This window comes from Mustelus asterias, chromosome 2, assembly GCF_964213995.1.
Source record: "Mustelus asterias chromosome 2, sMusAst1.hap1.1, whole genome shotgun sequence".
Lineage (NCBI taxonomy): Eukaryota > Metazoa > Chordata > Chondrichthyes > Carcharhiniformes > Triakidae > Mustelus > Mustelus asterias.
Window position 1 is genome coordinate 72,805,052 of NC_135802.1, and position 22,409 is coordinate 72,827,460.

The window sequence follows — 22,409 nt, forward strand, 5'->3', positions numbered from 1 at the left end:
CCTTATAATTTTGTATGCCTCAGTTATGTCACCCCTTAGTCTCCTATGCTCCAAAGAAAACAACCCTAGCCTATCCAATCTCTCCTCATAGCTGCATGTGTCATCTGCACATTTCCCAATCATGCCAAGCACATTCAAGTCTAATTAGTATATACAACAAACAGCAAAGGACCCAACACTGAGCCTGTGGAACACCACTGGAAATTGTTCTACATTTGCAAAAATGTTCATTGACCAGTACCCTTTTGTTTCCTGTCATGAGCCAACTTTGGATCCAACCTGCCATCTTCTGTATCCCATGAAATTTCACTTTTCTGACCAGTCTGCCTTGTGGAACGTTGTCAGATGTCTTGCTGAAATTCATGTGGACTATATCCACTGCAATATCCTCATCAATCGTCCTTGCAACTTCCTGAAAAAATTCCATCAAGTTAGTAAGAGACAATCTTCCCCAAACAAAAACTGCTGACTATCTCTAATCAATCCATGCCTTTCTAAGTGACAGTTTATCTTGTCTGTTAGAATTGTTTCCAATAATTTGCCCACCACCGAAGTCAGACTGACTGGCCTATAGTTTTCTGGCCTATCCCACACACCCTTTTTAAATAACAGTGCAGCATTCACAGACCTCCAATACTCTGGGACCATGCCTGTATCTAGTGAAGATTGGAAAATGATCCTCCGAACATCCATTATTTCCTCCCTGTCATCCTCCAACAGTCTAGGATACAATCCATCTGGCCCTGGTGATTGATCCATCTTCAAGGATGCCAATTCTTCCAATACTTATCACTATGCTTACTGTATCTAATATTTCACACTGTTCTTTAACTAGAATGTCTGAATAATCCCTCTGCTTAGTGAATACAGAGATAAAGTATGAACTGAAGACTCTGTCCTCTGAATCAACCCACAAGTTATAATATAAAAGCAAATTACTGTGGATGCTTGAAACAAAAACAAAGTGCTAGAAAATCTCAGCAGGTCTGACAGTATCTGTGGAAGGAGAACAGAGCTAACATTTTGAAACTGGATGACTCTTCATGAATGCTCCTTTACCATCTACATCTTTGATAAGCCCTACCTTTTCTTTAATTACTCACTTGCTCTTAATGTACTGGTAAACATCTTAGGATTTTCTTTGATTTTGCTTGCCAATACTTTTTGTATCCTCTTTGCTGTCCTAACTTCCATTTTTTACTTCACCTCTGTACACTCTATACTCCTCCCGACTTTCTACAGTATTGAGTACTTTGTGAATGTCATAAGCTTTATTTTTCTGCTTTATTTTGGCCTGTATGCTTCTGGATAACCAGGGGCTCTAGATTTGGCAGTACCACCCTTTTTCCTTGTGGGGACATGACTACGCTGTGCCCGCAGAATTTCGTCTTTGAATGTCTCCCACTGATTTGGCAGTTTTTCCTCTTAATAGCTGTGTTCAGTCCATTCTTGTCAGCTCATTATCTCAGCTTTGTAAAATCTGTCTTCTCCCAGTTTAGAAATATTACTCCAGTTCTATCTTTGTCCTTTTCCATAATGATGCTAGATCTAACTATATTATGGTCATTACTTCATCCACTTGCCCAGCTTCACTTCCTAAGACTAAATGTAGAATTGTGCCCCCTATCGCCAGGCTTGTTATGTGTTGGTTAAAAAAGTTCTCTTGAATGCAGTTCAATAATTTTGCAGGATAACACCCTGGTAAGCATCTAGAGGTTGGAAAGCTGTACAGTCTTAAGATTAATTTCACAGTAACTTCATTGCAGTGTTAATATAAGCCTACTTGTGACACGAACAAAGAAACTTAAACTTAATTGCAAATCTAAAGAAAACTTGTTGTGTTTGCTGGTAAAGGCACAGTAAAAGGGTGAGTATAATAAAACATCAGGTGGGCTTACTTAGCTAAAGAATTGGAGACATGATGCTTGCAGTTGTTAAAGTAAAGGATTTTCCTTACTCGTGCCCAGAATTAAGGAAGGCTTTGGAATTAAAAGGTAGTTCCGCCTGCGAACAAGTCTTTTGGTCCCATTGTCATGGAAATTGGGGAGCTTATCTGTTTTAAGTTCATCATTGTGAATTCAATTAGGGCATTGCCAGTGAACAATTCTGGGTGATGTATGGAAAAGCAGCTAATTGCCTGTGTCAGCCTTGGTTCTTATGTAGCTTGTAACTCCTTGGAAGTGTAGAGATAAAGCCTACATCTGAAGAAAAGTAGATGCTGGATCTATTGTCCATGACAAAATAAAATGAGAAAGGGAAAGCACAATTGGAAGATTTGTTTAGCCGGAAGCTAAAGGAACAAATCCACAGTAATACAATCAATAAAACATCCATTTGCATTTGGAGTTCTGGAAGTAATCAGCTTTTTTGCAGTTTGAAACCGTAGCAGCAGGTTATTGGAAACCAGGAGTATTTTCTGATATTTTGAACCACTGTACTGAACGAGTCATATGGAGCTTTCAAATCCAGAATCGTGAGGAACGTAAAGAAATTGGAGTGTCACCGAGCTGTAGGCAACAGGAAGGACCCCAATGAAATCTTGTACCTTGCTGGAACACTGAAGAGAAATGAGAGTAAATTCTGGAGATCCGTGATATACCTTTGGTCTGGTCCCAGGAAAAGTGATCATAGAATCAAAGAATCCCTACAGTGCAGAAGCAGGCCATTTGGCCCATCGAGCCTGCACTGACAATCCCACCCTGGCCCTATCCCCACATATCATAGAAACCCTACAGTGCAGAAAGAGGCCATTCGGCCCATCGAGTCTGCACCGACCACAATCCTACCCAGTCCCTACCCCCCTATCCCTACATATTTCACCCGCTAATCCCTCTAACCTACGCATCTCAGGACACTAAGGGCAATTTTTATCATGGCCAATCAACCTAACCTGCACATCTTTGGACTGTGGGAGGAAACCGGAGCACCCGGAGGAAACCCACACAGACACGAGGAGAATGTGCAAACTCCACATAGACAGTGACCCAAGCCGGGAATCGAACCCAGGTCCCTGGAGCTGTGAAGCAGCAGAGCTAACCACTGTGCTACCGTGCCGCCGTATCTACCCTGCTGGCCCCCCTGACGCTATGGGGCAATTTAACATGGCCAATCAACTTAACCACATTGGATAAAGTGCCACTTAACAGGCTTGTCAGCAAAGTAACAGCCTACAGAATAAAAGGGACATTAGCAGCAAGCACACAAAATTGGCTTAATGATGGGAAACAGTGGTGAACGGTTGTTTTTTGGACTGGAAGTGAGTGTACAGTGTGGTTTCTCAGGGGTCAGTGTTAGGACACCTGCTTTTCCTGATATATATTAATGACATAGACTTGGGTGTTTAGGGCAGAATTTCAAAATTTGTGGATGACACAAAACTTTTAAGTATTCTGAACTGTGAGGAGGATACTGATGAACTTTAGAAGGATTAGGATCATGGAATGAGCAGGCAAACAATAGATGACATTCAATGCAGATAAGTATGAAGCGGTTGACTTTGGTAGGAAGAAAGAGGAGAGGCAATATAAAATAAAGGATACAATTTTAACAGGGGTACAGGAGCATGCGGACCTGAAGGTGTATGTTGACACATCATTGATGGTGGCAAGCCAGGTTGAGAAAATGGTTATTAAAACATTCAGAATCCTGGGCAAATAGAGGCCTGGAGTATAAAGCATGGAAGTTATTGGACAAAACTAATCAAAATATTTTGCTGATCAGTAAATTTTAGGTGACATTAAAAAGACTTAACGATTTTACAACTTTTGAACATCCATGTGCATATATTTTATGAATTTCAATTTATCGAACTCACTTCCTGCAGCTTCTATGTAGTGAATCCCATTTGGCTTCAGCAAAGATAGAAGTTGGCAGATCGGATCCTGCCCTGACTGTTGTGATGGTTTTGGCTTATGCTTTCTGGATCTTGGAGTCCCTGAGGACCTCGCTAAAGACTGTGTTTCTACTGCACATATGCAGAGTCAGGCTCTGCCATCAGGAGACATGGCTAAGATATCTGACTGGGGTGGGGACAATGCAATGAGTCATATGTGAACGTGTATTGAAGTGGAGTTTTTATTTCTGCCTCCACTTTTGCTGTCATTCCTCTCTTGGGTCAGTGTCACATTACTCCAACCACTCTGCTGTAACCCAGCTTATTGGAGATCATGGATATGGTATCTGTAAGCCTGTTCAGTTAGCAAAATGTATGCTGCAAAGGATGACTGGAATGAACACTGATTCAGTTCAACATATGAATTTGCATCCACAGTGCTATTTTGCTGGAAGTGTCTGTCTAATCAATTAAAAGTGTGCAACATCAGCTGCTTCATATTTAAGACAAAATCTTCAGGAACCACTCTGGTTAATCTAAGTTTAATTCTATCTGGACTCTGCAATTGTTTGCAACACTCCCATTTTTAATGTGTGCAAGAGTAGTGAAAAAGGGAGGTTAATGATTTGCTCCATGATTTGATTTAAATTATTATTGTCAAGTATTAGCATACAGTGCAAAATATAATTTATTGCGTGCTATACAGACAAAGCATACTGTTCATACAGAAGGAATGAGAGAGTGCAGAATGTAGCATTACAGTTATAGCTAGGATGTAGAGAAAGATCAACTTAATGCAAGGTAGGTCCATTCAAAAGTCTGACAGCAGCAGGGAAGAAACTGTTCTTGAGTCGGTTGGTACATGACCTCAAACTTTTGTATCGTTTTCCCGACGGAAGAAGGTGGAAGAGAGAATGTCCAGGGTGGGTGGGGTCCTTAATTCTGCTGACTGCTTTTCTGAGGGAAGTGTAGACAGAGTCAATGGATGGGAGGCTGGTTTGTGTGATGAATTGGGCTACATTCACGACCTTTTGTAGTTTCTTGTGTTCTTGGGCAGAGCAGGAGCCAGTCCTCATCAGTGACTTTATCAGGGAATGGATTCTTAATTCTGGTCAGATCATCCACCAGACATATCTGGGATGTTGTTCATGATTCAGTCTCTTGCCTTCAAGGGGATGTTGAGTTCCATGGAGATAGAATATGTTCTGTTGCAGCTGGGCTGAAGGCACCATGTCTTAGTCGTTGGCCAGCTTTGTTTAGTGCTGCCTGTAGTTTAGAAAATGTCCAAGCTTGAGAGGCACAGCAGATATCGTCAGCTTAAATGAACTTCAGAGAAAGGGTTGGAATCAGATTGTTGATGTAGAGATGGAAAACAGTGGGGCTAGAACAGATTCTTGGGGAAGCCCTTTAGACTGTTTCCTCTAGGCATTTGCCTCATTACCCATGTGCACCCTGAACTGTCTATCTCAGAGTAATAGTTTGACATTAGTAGCCTACAGAGGGAGGACTCTTGAGATTTTGACAAGGAGACTAGTGTGCCAGTGCTGTGTGCTGCGATCAAAAAAGGTAGCGCCTGTTTTGAGTTTATTTTCAGAACCATTTTCAGTGAAGGTGGTTAGGGCAAGGACTTGACTCTATGTGCTTTGCCCTCGCTGAAAGCCAGCTTGTTCACCTTTCAGAATTTCCTCCACCTCTATCCGTTGTAAGATGAGATGCTGTAAGACCTTGCAACACAAAGAGCATCCATTTATCTTGGTGTTACCCTTGATTGAATGCTGAAGTATTAAAAAAAACTGAACAAGACAGCAGCAAAGAAAAAAAATGCAAAACAACCTCCTCAGCAAACTTGCTGGCTTTTCATGGGTGCAGATGCTCAAACCTTAAGATGTCAGCTCTTCCTATCTACTCAGCTGCAGAGTATTGTGCAACTGCAGAGTATTGTGCACCAGTATGGAATAGCTCATCCCACGCTGGTCTTGTAGATACCCAGCTCAACACAACAGTGCATATCATTTTGGGTATCATCTGATCAACTCAACACGCTTGGCTCCCACTCCTAAGCAACATCACACGTCCCCACAGAAGGAGAGAGATTGCAACAACAAAGCTCCTGCCACAACACAAGGACCTGATTGATCCACCTGTTGCTCACCTCCCATCATGCTAATGACTAAGACCACCGTGCCAAGGAATAACCACAGAAGCACTATGGTACCATTAGAAACCATTTCCTTATCACATCATACAGCCCACCCAGCCAGCCAAGGCAAATTGGCATAAGTGGGGCCTTGCTGAGAACCTGGACTGTAGCTGTGGTGCACCCCAATTAATGACACACCGTTGAAGACTGCCCCTGACCAAATTTAGCAGAGCGCTCAGACCTCCATTTAGTTACTGTGGAAGCTATTGCCTGACTTGGTAATCACTACACTATCATGGATTTGGCTAGTAATAGCAGGGACAAGAATTTAACAAGGAATGTTAGGATGTAATCAGATTCAGACCCAGATTGACACTGTCAAGGCGCAAGGACAAAGGGTGGGACTGGACAATGTTGGCTCGGGTGGGGGTGGGGGGTGGTGGAGATTGCGGGGTGGGGGGGAGGGGGGTGGGTGGTGGAGATTGCTGGCAGTGGGGTGGGGGATGGCGAGGAGTCTGTCTCAGAAAGGTGAACACAGTAAGAAGTTTAACAACACCAGGTTAAAGTCCCAACAGGTTTATTTGGTTGCAAAAGCCACACAAGCTTTCGGAGCCCCAAGCCCCTTCAGGTGAGTGGCACCTGAAGAATGGGCTTAAACGTAAACACACCGGTTTTCAGTCAGAGCCTGACACTGCATTTGTTTGGCAAAATTCTGCCCACACCTTTTCTGGATTTTTTTATACATCTGGTAGAGGAAAATATACTAAAATATTCGCTCCAAAGTTTTCAATTTTGTTTTTACCAATCCCATTTCATCACAAGATTAAAATTACAGTCAAACTTCATTACAACAAATGTCAAAGAACCAGCAGAGTAGCTCCAGGGTAATCACGAATCTGCTCTTAATCTGATTTTAGTGTGCATCTGCCAGAGCTAGAAGGGAAAAGCTGGTCATCATGGGTTTCGATTGAAATATTCTTAATAGGTATTCTTGTAAATAATTAACAAATTCATAGCACAAGTTTCTGTGTGTTTTTATGAAGCACATACATGTACATTCTATTACTGAAGTGGTACATTTACTATCCATTAAATTGTGTTTTTCTTTTATTCTGTAGATTATATTTTGTCTGGAGAAATCACTGGATAAATTGATCAGCATTTTTATCATCTTTTTGTTGGTTATGGGAACATTACTCCTGGCCCTGCTCCTTACTGCAAAGGTAACGTTTGCAAAAGAATAGGGAAAGCTGCATATTATTTGGTTACTGGGTATACTGTGTTTTTTACACTTCCATATTGCCTTAAAATGATCCTGAAAATTTACCTCGTTGTCCAACTTTTGATCACCTATCCTAATATTGTCCTGTGGTGGCTCAATGACAGATTTTGCTTTGTTTCTTTGCAGCACCTCAGGATGTTTTTCAATGTTGAATTAAAGTTGTGTTGAATGCTCACTGCCTCTTCACTGGTGTGGTTTGTGGGAATACTTGGAGGTTGGAAAAATATTTTAAATTTAATTTTAAAATTAATTTATTGGATGTTGGCATTCCTGGTTAGCCCTGCATTACTGCCCATCCCTATTTGCCCTCAAATTGAATGGTTTAAATGGCAACTAAATAGGGGCAATAAATGCTGGCTGAGCTAGTGATACCCACATCCTGTAAATAAATTTTTAAAATGTGGGATGTCCTGACTTAACCAAAGCAAAGCGTAAATAATATTCTGGGAGCAGTTTATCTGTGAATCCTTAAAATAGCAGAGGTTATATTTGAGACCATTTAGTGTGCACGTGTGAGTCATCTCTTTCAATAGAGCATTAATGGCTTCATCCAAAACTATTACAAAAATGCAATTTGGCACTTTTGATTTTATTTTGGTTTTATACAGCAATAGTAATCATGACATGAAATTTCTTCATGTTTCAAACTTTTGAGAAAAATTGTTTTCTTTTTGCATACTCTTGTATGGTTCTAATAAGCGCTGTATTTCTTCAGGTTCACGAGGAAAGTGTCCACATGATCAAAGTCACCAGCAGCCTGATTAATGAGACTGTCGCTAACCATCCTGAATGGGCAAAGTAAGCTGCAAACCCAAAAATATATTAATATACTGTTTTTGAGTTTTTATATATCCTTAATTTCCTTCTCATCCCATTATTGCTGCTCAATCCTAAAGATTGCATTTTAGCCAAATGCTTTATCATTTTGGCTAAAAGGAAAATGTCAGATAAGTTAATTGAGTTAAAGGAAAGTAAAGTGCCAGGAACTGATTACCTGGGATCCTAATGTGGTGAGGGAAGTCATTGTCATACTTCTAGACGTTAAAACATTTGAAGATGCTGTTGGAAGATTATTGGTGAGTGGCCACCATATGGAGATAACTAATCTATGTAAGTGCAGGTCAGTTATTATCTGTGACGGGAAAAATTCTTATATAATAAAGGATAAAATTACCTCACATCAGACAAAAGAATAAAATAATTACAAGTAGCAGGCATGGAATTCAAAAGGCATGGTTGTGATTGATACTATCTATCTATCCTAACCTTAAATATACATAAGGACTCTACCCACACAGATCTTTGTGACAGCAGTTCCAAAGACACTCAACCCTCAAAGGAGAAATTCCTTCTCATCTCAGTCTTAACTTGGTGTCCCTTTATTCTGAGACTATGCCCTCTCGTCCTAGACTCTCCCATGAGGAGAAACATCCTCTCAGCATTTACCCTGGCAACCCATTAGGAATCCTATATGTTTCAATAAGATCACCTTTTATACTTCTAAATTCCAATGAGTAGAGTCCCAAACTGTTTAATCTTTCCTCATAAAACAATCCCTCCATTCAGGAGATCATCTTAGTGAACCTGTTCTGAACTGCCTCCAATGAAATAATATCTCTCCTTAAATGAGGGGACCAAAACTGCTCTCAATAATTCAGATGTGGTCTCACCAGTACCTTGAACATTTGCAACAAGATTTCCCTACTCTAATACTCCAACCCCCTTGAAATAAAAACCAACATTCAATTAGCCTTCCTAATTACCTGTTGCACCTGTATGCTAACTTTCTGTGTCATGCACAAGTATCTCCAAATCCCCTTGTGTTGCAGCTTTCTACAGTTTTTCTCCATTTAATTAATGGACATTTAATGGGATTCTTTTGTTCTCTCTTCTAAAATGCACAGCTTCACATTTTCCCACATTATACTCCATTCTCCAACTTTTTGTCCACTTAACATATCAATATTTCTTTGTGAACTGTTTGTAGTCCTCCTGCAACTTTCCACCTATTTTTGTGTTGTCTGCAAATTTGGAATGCATTTTGGTAATTAGGCTCATAGAATAGTCGCAGCACAGAAGGAGGTCGTTTGGCTGATTGTGTTTCTACTGGCTCTCTGCAACAACAGTTCACTTAGTCCCATGCTTCCTGCTTTCCCCATGATTAAAATAACAGCATTAATTGTACTTTGAATGGAAGTAGGCTTATTGCAATGCAAAAGCAGTGTTTTGTAGGTATAGATATGCACGGCATTAAAGGTGCCTCAAATTGATCAAACTTTTTTGAAAGATTGGTACAATTCTAGGTCTTCTCACAGGTATAGAATATAAAAGTCAAAAAAGTGATTTCGAGCCTCTTTGAAGCCTTAAGACCGCAAAGACCAGAATCGTAGGATGATTACAGCACAGGAGGAGGTCTGGAGTGGCTCCCTGTGTCTATCGTGGCTCCCTGTAAGAACAAATCAGTAAGTCCCACTCCACCACCTTTTCCCCATAGTCTTGCAATTCTTTTCCCTTTTAGGTAGTTACCTAATTGTCAGCTGAAAGTCACAACTGAACCAGTCTCACCACACACACTCACTCAGTACATTCCAGATCCTAACCACTCACTGTCTAAAAACTCATTATCTCCTCCTGTTTCCTCTGATTTTTCTGCCACTCACTTTAAATCAGTGTCCTCTTATTCTCAATCTTTCCACCAATGGGTGCAGTTTCGCCCCTATTTCTTCTGTCCGGAACCCTTGTGGGTGGGATTTTCTAGCCCCACATGCAGCTGGGATTGTCTGGTCCTGCGCCGCCGAATGTACTGCAGTGGGTCTTGCCACGATGGGGCTCGAAAGACCTGGCCCATGATTTTGTAAACTAAATCTCCTCCACCTTCTCTTTTCTAAGAATATCAACCTCAACTTCTCCTGAACCGAAGTTCTTCATCTTCGGAACCATTCTCGTAAATCCTTTTGCATCTTCCCCATGCTTTTGCAGACTACCTAAAGTGTGGTGCCCAGGATTTGACATACTAAACCAGTTGAGGCCAAATCAATATTTTACAAAAGGTTTACCATAAATTTCAGTATTCTGCTGCGTCCTATAGGATCATCCGGCCCTTCTCACCAGCAGAATCTTGCTGTCCACTTAACCCGACTCCCCGTGGTGGGTTCTCTGGACAATCCAGGCAAAATGCTATAGATATTGGCGGGATCAGAAGCTCCAACTGGCAGTTAATGGCGAGCCACCTCTGCCATTGGAAAGCATGCCGTGGGGTTGGATGGAAAATCCTGTCCTAAATCTTCAGCAAAGTTACAACTTTGATTTGATAGGATGTAACAGGATAAGGAGCTGAAAATAAGAAGTTGTGAAAAGTTGTATTGTTTTTGTTGGAAAGATGTGGGATATGGAATAATGTAATAGAAAATAAAACAGTGTGATAGGATGAGACAGGGTTAATAGAAGCTGACTTTTTCAGTAGTTCAAGGATTAAGATGAGAGCTTGTAGACACAAATTAAGATGCAGGTTAGAATTGAGAGTAGGAGAAACTTTTTCACAGAATATTGAAGCTGTAGAATTAATTTGTGGCTGAGACAGGAAGTATGTCAACATTTAAGATTAATTGAATATTTAGATGCAGGTAAAGGGGCTGTTCGGATGGAAGAGGATGGGTAAATGCCAATAGGACTATTTGCTTGTGTGAAAAGTAAATGCCAACACTGACTGTTTGGGCTAAATAACCTTTTACTTGTTCTTTCTATCTACATCTTCAAACAGGTTGTTTAGGAGGCAGAGAATGGATAGTAGATGAGATAGACCTTGGTGTTTTTTTTAAGAGGATAGTGGAGTTTTGGGGGGCTACTCTAAGTAAAGTAAGAAATACAGGGCCAATTAGTGGTTAGATATTTAACAAGTAATTTCACAGAATTGTTGTGGTGCAGAAGGAAGCCATAAGGAAGTTTTAAATTTTAACTGTTAATGCTATTTTACTACTCCACTGGGATGTATAATTTTTAGGGTACAAAATTGGTGTGTGGTTTATTTTTCACATGTTTAAGTTTATCTTTTATGCTCCAATTTTCACATCACTTTTTGCTGCCTTGAATTGTTTCAGCTGGCTTCCTGAGGCCCAGGTAATCCAAAAGGCATTAAATTCTGCTGCCAACAATGTGTACCAATATGGAAGAGAATGGATAACCCACAAGGTAAAGGCTAGAATTTTAACACTTAATGTCTGATACGGTTTCACTTCATATACTGTTGCATAGAGCAGTATTATCCCTGACAGTTATCATGACAATTGATTTTGTTCAGTTGGCATAGAAGACGCTAGTGAACAGTTTGAAAAAAGAACAGCAACTAAGTTCCACCTGGTGAGGAGTAGAATGTGGTTCTTATCTTACAATTTCCCATGGACTTCTTCAAGTGATATTAGATCAACTTTCGTGTCTTCGCTTTCCTAAACTACTTTGTTTTTCACTTTTCCCAATTATCCCAACAAAGAAAAATATAAGAAAAGATGAGTGAAGTGGCTCCCGTGACCATATCAAAATGGAGCCTGGATCTTGTCCCAAAAGAGGTGAATGCTGAGAGGTTTGCTGCCATTAAAGGCTGCAATGACATAGCAACTGTGAGGAATTCACATGCTTGAATCCAAAAGTTATGGTTCACCTGAAAGGACTGAGGAGAGCTAACCCTGATGTTCCTGCAGGGCCCTTTAATTTTGCAAACTTGAACTCATTACCCTGCACTTACCCTAATTTACATTGATTCATATAGGGCTCCTCCTAACTGGTGTAGCGTGTGCTCAGGAGTGCAGCCCTTTAAATCAGCAAGAATGTCAAAACAATCCCACACTCCCTGGCTTCGCTGCCCGCTCTCCGAACTCCTGGCTTCTTGGTTCTGATGATGTCTGAGAAAAGCTGGGGTATTGGGAACTAGAGTGAGGGATGCTGGGTGGTTGGGGACCAATGGATGACGGAGGCAGCAACACTAGCAACTTTCACATCATTGGTCACAAAAAGTTTCAAAAATATAATAAAGAAGAATCATACGGACTCAAACCGTTAACTCTGTTTCTCTCTCTACAATGCAGTTGTTGCCATACCTGCTAAGTTTTTGCAGCATTTTGTTTTTATTTCAGATTTCCAGCATATGCAATATTTTAAGAATACACAAGTCTGACTAAGCCATATCTTGCAATTACCATGTACTTCTGTTCGCATTTTAAGATGTTAGCCACCCTTTTCTATGTATTACAGTACACAGAATGTAGGACTTGCTGGCAATCATATAATAAATGTTGAATTAATAAATTAAATCGGCGATAGACAAAAGATAGAGCATGCATTTTTAAAATAATGGAAGATGGAATGCAGCTGATCACCCCCTCCCCCCCCAAAGTGGCTCCTCAGTCCTGCCAAAGTCGCAGAAGAGCTGAGGTGAAGGGATGGGAGAGAATTGACCAAAGCTGGGAGTGGGGAAGAACTTAAATATTTTATTTTGCTCTTATTAGCATTTTTGTGTTTGTTTAGCTTCATAAAATGTTAGGAGACAAAATGAACAACACAGCAGTTATAGAGAAGCAAGTGCTGGAGCTGTGGGACAGATTGTATCATAATTGGTTTGTGAAGGTAAGTGTTGAAGACTAAAAATTGGTCCTAAATTTAAAAGAAAATTCTAAATGTTCTTCATATAAATCCACTGAAATTAATTAGCTGTAAAAACAGATTTGACTCTTCTGTAGAAGACGAACAAAATAAACTACGGTACACTTTTTTTCTGGAGATTGCTTTCTCTGTATTATGCCCTCTGACTTGCTTTCTTGTCGCTATGTTTCTTATTCTCTCTACTTCTATCTCTGATTTTCTGTCTTGCTATCTGTTAATGTCTCCTCCATCCCACTTATCCTTCCTCCTCCTCCCCTCATCCATGCACTTGTCTATGGTCTTCTCCTCCTGGGATCCTTCATGCAACACTTCTCCAACTCATTTCCCTATGAAACATTACTCTTCAGCCAACCTCTTATCCATTCATACATTTCCATTTGAAACTCTGACAGATGTTTTAGAACTTAATATCACATCAAAGCTGTTCATTATTCTTTTCAATTTTACATTAGGGTTGAAGTTAACAAACAAAGCAAAAAGCTGGCTATGGCATTTATTTTGACAATTCCCTTTTACATTTTTTGTCCATTGCTTAGAATGTAACCCATTCTGGAAGACATAAAGGCCACAAAATGACTACCAATCGACAAAATAGTTGGCTCGGAGACATCTTAGACTGGCAGGATGTTGCCTCCTTTATTCATGAAAATATTGAGACTTTCCTTTCTGTGAGTACCTTAAATTTTAATTCTTTATAAATAGAGACATTGGGTGGGATTCTCCCAAAAAAATTCTAAGTGTTGAATTCACATAAAAACTGCAGTAAATCCCACTTGTTTTTTCAGTGGAAGTTTCAAAATGAACCTCCCACACTCTGCACTGCAGAGTGCACTAGGGTGAATATCATTAAAAATCCAGGAACGGAGCCTCATCCTGCTGGAGAGGCCGGCTGAGCGGGCCAATGCACATGTGCCGATCAGTCAGCGCCGAGATCGGTGCATGTGCAGTAGCTCCATACTGTTGGCCTTCCGATCGCTGGCCAGCTCAATTCACCCCCACACCTCTCCCCCCCCCCCCCCCCCCCCCCCGATGTCCAGCCCCAATTGCTGGCCTCCCTCCCTTTGTCACTGCCGAGTGCTGAGTGGCAGCGGGTGCCCCTGGGCATTGCCACTTTGTCCCTTGGGCAGTGCCAGGGGGCCAGGCTGGCACTGCCAAGCTGGCAATGTCCAGGGGGAACCCCTTTACCTCCAACTGCCAAAGGGGGGCCTCCATGGCCCCCTTTCATTCTAGCGGGGTCGGGCCACCAGCTCCCCGCAACTGGGGAGCTGTTGTAAACCCTGCTGGAGTGTAACACTCCTGGCGGGCTGAGGGAAACTCTAGCGGGCCTGGAGACTTCAGTCCTGGGCCTGCTAATATTGAAATCCTCATTTAAATAATTTATGCAGCTCTGTGCCGATTTGGCTTGGTGTCCTACCTTCTCTTATGTTTCTGTGAAGCACCTTGGGACATTTCTTTGCTACAAGTGTTATATCAATATAAGTTGTTGTTGTAGACATTCCCAGGCTTGGTAGATTCTCGTGAAATTTGACGTTTACGTAGCTCTTGTTATACACACTGTTGATTAAAATCAGATAAACAGATGCTAGAATGCCATATGTATCTGGTTTTCACTCCAGTGTATGATAAAATACTACATTTGACTATTGGTATTATGGCCCCTGTGCCTCCCACTCTCTCGTTAAATCTTTGGTACCCTTCTCTAATCTATACCTTATGCATGTTGTAGGATAAGAATACATTATTTAGTAGAATCATATTCATTATTTGATTGGTATGCATTCTCCACAATTGTAATCCTACCATTGCCACAATTCTTGTACTTTCTGGCAGGTCTTAGTGATTAGTTCAGTTTAGCTTCTGGTCAGAACAAGATTATGCAGTTGCACAGCGCAAGTGATTTTATACACTCAGAATAGAGACCATGTGTGGCGTCACCAGTGTGCAGTGACATGACAGCTCAACAAGGTGTTCAGCGCATAGTTCAATTAGATTATACTCCTGTGTGTGCTTGGACTTTATGCATAATTCAAAGAATGAAAATTCTTCCAAGGTATGTCATTTATCTTTTATGGTTTCAATTGAATAACCTTTAATCATTGTAACAGCACAGTAGTAGCTAAGACCATGAAGATTTGTTACCTGTCCGATACAGTACAATTTAGATTTTCCTTTTTGCAGGAAACTACAGAAGAGCAATTTTTATAGAAGTGCCACTTATTAGCTGAAGCAATCCAAGGCCAGAGGCAGCAGGAGCTTTAGCCTGAAAATTTGGCCACAATTTAACTGGACAACAAACTCAGAAAAGCAACCCAGCTCCCTCCTTAAAAAAGACAAATGGCATTGCCACATTTTTCCAAAGCAACCATCCTTGTGGAACTCCGAGAAGTAATTTTTCTAGCTGGCACTGAATAATGTTCAGTCCTATGCCCTAAGCACTGAAAAACTGTTGGAATGGCCTAAAACTATACTTGGTGTTTTACAGATATTCAGGAATATAGATTTTCAAAATGAATGAAGTGTTGTAACCCACTGCTTCACCCAATTCCTTCATTTAGACAATATAACAAAGTGAGCATATTGAATATATATGATTAGGGAAAATTGTTCAAGGCACTTTAATCACTTAAGGAAATGCAGTGATGTATTGTACTAAAACTTGGCAAAGTAACTGTCCTTTTATTTTTACAAGCAGTTTTTCTCTCAATTGAGGGGTACATGGGTGACCTACTGTCAGATTTCAATGTTGTTCTATAAATGGGTACAAGAAGTGGTCTTCGAGTGCCATCTATTTCTTTTGCCCAAGTACAAGCTTGGCTTATAGAGAATTGTAAGAACGCTGTTGCTTTCTTTTTAAAAAAGAAATATGCGAAGCTCTATTTTGGTTTTAGCTACAATACCAGAAAAATATTAAAGTATGAAATGGAAATAAATACACCTGAAATAGTGGAAATTTTGTATAATATTGCATTTAATCTGCATTTGTAGCTATTAAACACAGTTTAAAATTGTTCCCGTTGTAAGATTTTGGCATCTTTTAAAGAATACTGTCAGCTGTCAGGTCGCATTTAGCTTTAGTTTTATGATTTCAAATTTGCAACAACATAGTTATCAACAAATTTCCATTCTTTCCATTACACACACATTAGCAATTGGGGAAGCGTGTTCATGCATCCAGCAACAAAGTGGTCACCTCCTAAATTGAACCAACTTCAAAGTGGTCTTTGACTGTTCTTGGTGGTGTGATAAGTTGATTTAAGGATGATGAGTAACATAGTTGAAGCAAAATAGATATAAAGAAAATTAAAATTGTTAATTTAGAATTGTTCACTAACTTAAAAGATGCTATTTTTTTAAGATTAGAACATTTTTCTTTGCTAAATTGTTAATCCTGAATTACTTTAGAAATATTACTTGTGTTTTTGTATTTATATATTTAGTATGGTGTATGCCTACAGCTCTTTCTCACCAATGGAGGCAAGTAATCAGATAAAAAGGGGTATAAATTTCCTGCGTATGCTGCACCTATTTTTTTTTACAATTACAGTTTCATAAGCTCCCTTTGACAGACTGGTTTGTCAGCAGAGTTTAACTATCATCTGTAGACCTTTTAGTCCAGTTGATCTATTTTCCAAAGTGACGTGAAATTTAATGCTTGAGCAATTATCCATAAAATCAGAGGATGTTTTCTGTGTTTCACAAAACTAAATTAAAATCTTTCATGAGACTTGTGAATCAAGGTGAGGAAAATGATACTTTGTCCAGAGCTTTGTGTGATAGAGAAGAATAGTTTGCAGGCTATAGGCTTTTTGTATCAACACTTTAAGCTTCTATTTGCTGCATTAGAACTTTATAATTTGTAATAATTTAACAAATGATTGGCAACATCATTCAAAACATATCAGGTTCTCATTCACACTCTTCACCCCCCCACAAAGAGACACACTCACCCGCTCTTACTGTGGGTGAAAGTGGGTGAGTGAACACCGAGACTCAGTGAGCTGGATACACACTCATCCTTTCATACTCTAATGGTTGACTTTATTGCTTTTTTTAAAAAGTTACCAATTGTTTTTTGCTCAGTTTATTCATTTTAAAAAAAAATCCATGCCAAATCCATGTCAAACCTTATCTTTCCAAAATTTGCTCATCAGCCCCCTCAGTGTGATTAAAAATTGAAATGTGCCCCCCCGCCACATGACAAGGACAAGCCTGGTATAGAATGACAAGGAAATGTATTGAATATATTTCTGAATAACATGGGATGAATGAATTTGTTTTTAAATCACATATGTACATCAATTCTGAATATCCGATTTAGAAGATAACGGCACAGTAGCACATTGGTTAGCACTGTTGCCTCACAGCGCCAGGGATTCCAGCCTTGGGTGATTGTGTGGAGTTTGTACATTCTCCCTGTTTCTGCCTGTGTTTCCTCCCACAGTCCAAAGATGTGCAGGTTAGGTTAATTGGCCATGCTAAATTGCCCCTTCGTGTCCCAGGATGTGTTGGTTAGGGGGATTAGCAGGGTAAATGCATGGGTTTACAGGGATTGTGGGTGGGCATGGGAAAGATGTTTTGTCAGAGTCGATGCAGACCTAATGGGCCGAATGGCCTCCTGCACTGTAGGGATTCTGTGATTAAAAGGAACAGAGGCCCAAATTATTTCTTCAATGGTGAGAGTTTGGGAAATCCAAAGAGACCTGGGTGTCTTTATTCAAAAGTCATTGAAAGCTAACATGCAGGCACAGCAAGCAATTAGGAAGGCAAATGGTATGATGGCCTTCAACACAAGATGATTTGAGTACAGGGTTTAAGATGTCTTGCTTGCTTATGGGCGGCACAGTGGTTAGCACTGCTGCTGCACAGCGCCAAGGACCCAGGTTCAATTCGGTCACTGTCTGTGTGGAGCTTGCATTTTCTCCCTATGTCTACGTGGGTTTCCTTTGGGTGCTCCAGTTTTCTCCCACAATCCAAAGATGTGCGGGTTAGGTTGATTGGCCTTGCTGATTTGACCCTTGTGTTGGGGATTAGCAGGGTAAATGTGTGGGGTTACGGGAATAGGGCCTCGGTGGGATTGTGGTCGGTACAGACTTGATGGGCTGAATGGCCTCCTGTATTGTAGAGATTCTATGATTCTATAATTGCCTAGAACATTAGTTAGTCTGCATTTAGAGCATTCTGTACAATTTTGTTCCCCTTACTCAAGGAAGGATATACTTGTCATAGGAGTGCAGCAGAGGTTCATCAGACTAATTCCTGGGATGGTGGAATTGTCCTACATGGAGAGATTGAAAAGACTGGGCCTGTATTTGGCTTAAGGAGGCAAATGGCCTACTCCTGCTCTGATGTTCCTAATTTCTTAAGTGACAGTGTCCTGCTACATAAATCTCAAAAAGTTAGTATTCAGGTACAGCAAATTATTAGGAAGGCAAATGGAATGTTGTCCTTTATTGCGAGGGCAATGGAAAATCATAGAAAAGTAACAGCAATGAAGGAGACCATTCCGCCTACCTTCATGCCAGTCTTTTCGAATTCCACCTTCCTGCACCTGGCCCTTAGCCCTATACTTATAGCACTTCAGGTGCAGATCCAAGTACTTTTTAAGAGTTATGGGTCTCTGCCTCCACCACCGACCCGGGAACGAATTCCAGACACCCGCTGCCCTCTGCATTAAACATTCTTCCTCATGTCCCCCCTGCATCTTCTGCCATTTATCTTGAATCTGTGTTACTGGTTCTAGAATTCTCCACACGGGCAACAATTTTATCCTGACCAGTTTTTCTCTTCCCCTCGTAATTTTGTACACCTCTATCAAGTCATCCCTCACAACATCAGGTTAAAGTTCAACAGGTTTATTTGGAATCACGAGCTTTCGGAGTGCTGCTTCTTCATCAGGTGAGTGGAGGTAGGTTCAGAAACATGGCGTATATAGACAATTGCAAGATAATTACAGATTGGAATGTGAAGAATGGTTGGAATGCGAGTCTTTACAGGTAATCAAGTCTTTACAGTACAAACAGTGTGCGTGGAAAGAGGGTTAATCACAGGTTAAAGAGGTGTGAATTGTCTCAAGCCAGGACAGTTAGCAGGATTTTGCAAACCAAGGCACTATGGGGGTTGCAAGAAATGTGACATAAACCCAAGATCCCGATTGAGGCCATCCGTGCGGAACTTGGCTATCAGTTTCTGCTTGGCGATTCTGCATTGTCATGTGTCTTGAAGGCTACCTTAGAGTAAGCGTTGAGAGCTTCAAATTTCCAGGTGTCCAAATCACCAACAATCTGTATTGGTCCTTCCACACCGACGGTTTGATTAAGAAAGTCCATCAACGTGTCTACTTTCTCAGGAGGCTAAGAAAATACAGCATGTCTGCTACGATTCTCACCAACTTTTACAGATGCACCATAGAAAGCATCCTTTCTGATTGTATCACAACTTAGTGTGGCTCCTTCTCTGTCCAAGATCGCAAGAAACTACAAAGGGTTGTGAATGTAACCCAGTCCATCATGCAAACCAGCCTCCCATCCTTTGACTCTGTCTACACTTCCCGCTGCCTCAGAAAAGCAGCCAGCATAATCAATGATCTCACGTACCCCGGACGTGCTCTCTTTCACCACCTTCCGTCAGGAAAAAGATACAAAAGTCTGAGGTCACGTACCAACTGACTCGAGAACAGCTTCTTCCCTGCTGCCATCAGACTTTTGAATGGACCTACCTTGTATTAAGTTGATCTTTCTGTACACCGTAGCTATGACTGCAACACTACATTCTGCACCCTCTCCTTTCCTACTCCCCATGTGCTCGGTGAACGGTATGCTTTGTCTATAATGCGCAAGAAACAATACTTTTCATTGTATTACAACACATGACAATAATAATCAAAATGGGTAGTGAGCAGTGTTCTGAGGTTCATGGAGGTGAGCAGCGTTGGGATGCAAAGGGTGCAAGTTGTATCAGATGCGTGGAGAGGCAAGCAATGTCAGGGTGCAAAGGCTGGGTGAGCCATGTTGGGAAGCAAGTGGGCTGTGAACATTGTCTAGGGTGTGGAGGGGGCTGTTTTTCTTTATTGCCTTCCTTCTACAGTTCCTCTTGTTGATTACTGTCCTGTGCCTGAGATCAACAGCGGTAGACTGACTGGGTAATTTTTAAAGGAAATATAGAGCATCAAGCACAAGTTTCCAAAAGTATGATCAGCATCTGAGACATTGAGTGGTCCAGGAACTATAATTGTGTCCATCAGAAGTTTAAACTTCCTGGGTATATATTGTGTGTATGGAAGGGTTGGAACTTCCTGGGTCCCAATGTACAAGAGTGCTTAATGTCCGAACATTTGCCACGGTTGCCACTGGAAGCTCCAGGCCATTGAAGTTCCTCTCTCCCTATCATGAGTGTGAAACCTGCTACTAAACTATTTTTTTCTTGCAAGTTGCAGTTTTGAGTTTTGCTTAATTGTGTCTTGTTTTCTTGAGGTTTAGTGGCAATCAAAAACTGATTTTCTCTTTTTTTAGAATCATAGAATCCCTACAGTGCAGAAGGAAGCCATTTGGTCCATTGAGCCTGCACCGACCATAATCCTACCCAGGCCCTATCCCCATAAACTCACTTATTTACCCTGCTAATCCCCCTGACACTGAGGGGCAATTCAGCATGGCTAAACCATGCTGAATTGCCACACATCTTTGGACTGTGGGAGGAAACCGGAGCACCCGGAGGAAACCCACGCAGACACGAGGAGGACATGCAAACTCCACACACACAGTCGCCGGAGCCCAGAATTGAACCTGGGTCTCTAGCGCTGTGAGCCAGCAGTGCTAACCACTGCACTGTGCCGCTCCTTGTGGTTCAGAATTTAATTTCCCCTTTTCCTCCTATGTTTTCCCCCTCTCTGATGCTACAAATAAAAACGGGAAAAAAATTGGATTTGAAATTTTCAGTGGAGCTCCATTCTTTTAAAAAGGTGCTTGGGGACCTCCGATTCCCACTTGTGTCGCACTTCAAAATTGTCTAGTGCCACAGTTGTTTCCAGTAATACCAGTAGGGTGCAGCATATAGCTGAGATGGACTTGAGTATATCGTTTCTGTGTTAACAGAAACTCTTTTGAAGGTACTTTCTGTAGATCTTTTATTTTACCTTGCAGTTTACACACATGTCTGATATCAATGACTGCATTCTGCATATATTTTTGATTAGTAATGAATAACATATTGTTTAACTACATGAATTGCTATATCCCAGCAGGTTATAAATGTAAATACAGGAGATTAAAACTTGAATTAAGTGCAAATTTACTTTCGGAGAGGATTAATCATTTGAAGGAAGAGAATAGAAAAATAGAGAAATATTTAGCACTATTGTGGCTATTTCCCAACCACAAGTCAAGTCTTGCTCCCCAGATTCAGTGTTACAAACTCAATTTATTTGTCCCTAGTATTTTAAATATATTTTTTCACATTTAACTGCCATACATTTGACATAGTGGAGTGGGAGTTGGTGGTATTTTGATCTTTTTAAGTTCCCAACTTAAGTTAGAACCATACAGTGCAGCAGGAGGCCATTCGGCCTGCACCAACCACAATCCCACTCGAGCCCTATTCCCATAATCCCATGCATTTACCCTAGCTAGTTTCCCAACACTAAGGGGCAATTTAGCATGGCCAATCCACCTAACCCGCACATCTTTGGACTGTGGGAGGAAACCGGAGGAAACCCACACAGAACGTACTTGGGAAACGTGCAGACTCCACACAGACAGTGACCCAAGCAGGGAATTAAACCCGGATCCCTGGTGCTGTGAGACAGCAGTGCTAGCCACTGTGCTGCTCATTATCTATGGTTGCCCATTATCCTATGGTCAAACTTTTCAGGCCTTCCCTAATTCTTTTTTGAATCTTTTACCTGTCCATGCAAGCTACACAGGGATAACTTGTCTTCTGGTTTACAAAATATATTTTAATAATATGCTTTTATGAAAAAAAGCAATAGATGCCTGTAAAGCACAACTTGGGTTGTCTATTACCCGAAGAGAAAATGCTGGAAAATCTCAGCAGGTCTGGCAGCATCTGTAAGGAGAGAAAAGAGCTGACGTTTTGAGTCCCAATGACCCTTTGTCAAAGCTAAAAGGCATAGAAAGTGGGAGATGTTTATACAGCAGGGTGAGGGAATGAAAGATGAGTCATAGCCACAAAAACAAGGGGAAAGGCTAATGGGTGCTAATGGCAGTCCATAGAGAGAATAGAAAAGGGAGTCTCAACATCGAATTCAACAACTTCAGATGATTAGCTCCACCCCACCTCGACCCCTTTGTTTTTGTTTCATTTAATTTTTAACTGTTCTCTACCTTTTATTTCTTGTCTTTTTTATTGCCCCCCACTCTTCCCCCCCCCCCCCCCCCCTTGCTTCCCTTTCTCCCCCCTTTTCTCAATTTTACCTCTCTCCCACCCATTTCCCCCTCCTCCCACATCTTCGGCGGGACCGGCTGGTTTGTAGGACCATAAAATTCTGG

General features: G+C 41.1%; 1 protein-coding gene across 4 annotated transcripts in view; it reads left to right on the plus strand.

Annotated features, from left to right (window-relative positions):
* The window catches only part of tmem245 (transmembrane protein 245), a 107,022-nt gene that overhangs the window by 50,022 nt on the left and 34,591 nt on the right, over positions 1-22,409 (plus strand). For all 4 annotated transcript variants that reach the window (XM_078237075.1, XM_078237072.1, XM_078237073.1 and 1 more), the window contains 5 exons: positions 7,091-7,195; positions 7,970-8,052; positions 11,352-11,442; positions 12,772-12,870; positions 13,443-13,574. In XM_078237075.1, the coding sequence (XP_078093201.1) occupies positions 7,091-7,195; positions 7,970-8,052; positions 11,352-11,442; positions 12,772-12,870; positions 13,443-13,574 (510 nt within the window). The remainder of the gene's footprint in view (positions 1-7,090; positions 7,196-7,969; positions 8,053-11,351; positions 11,443-12,771; positions 12,871-13,442; positions 13,575-22,409) is intronic.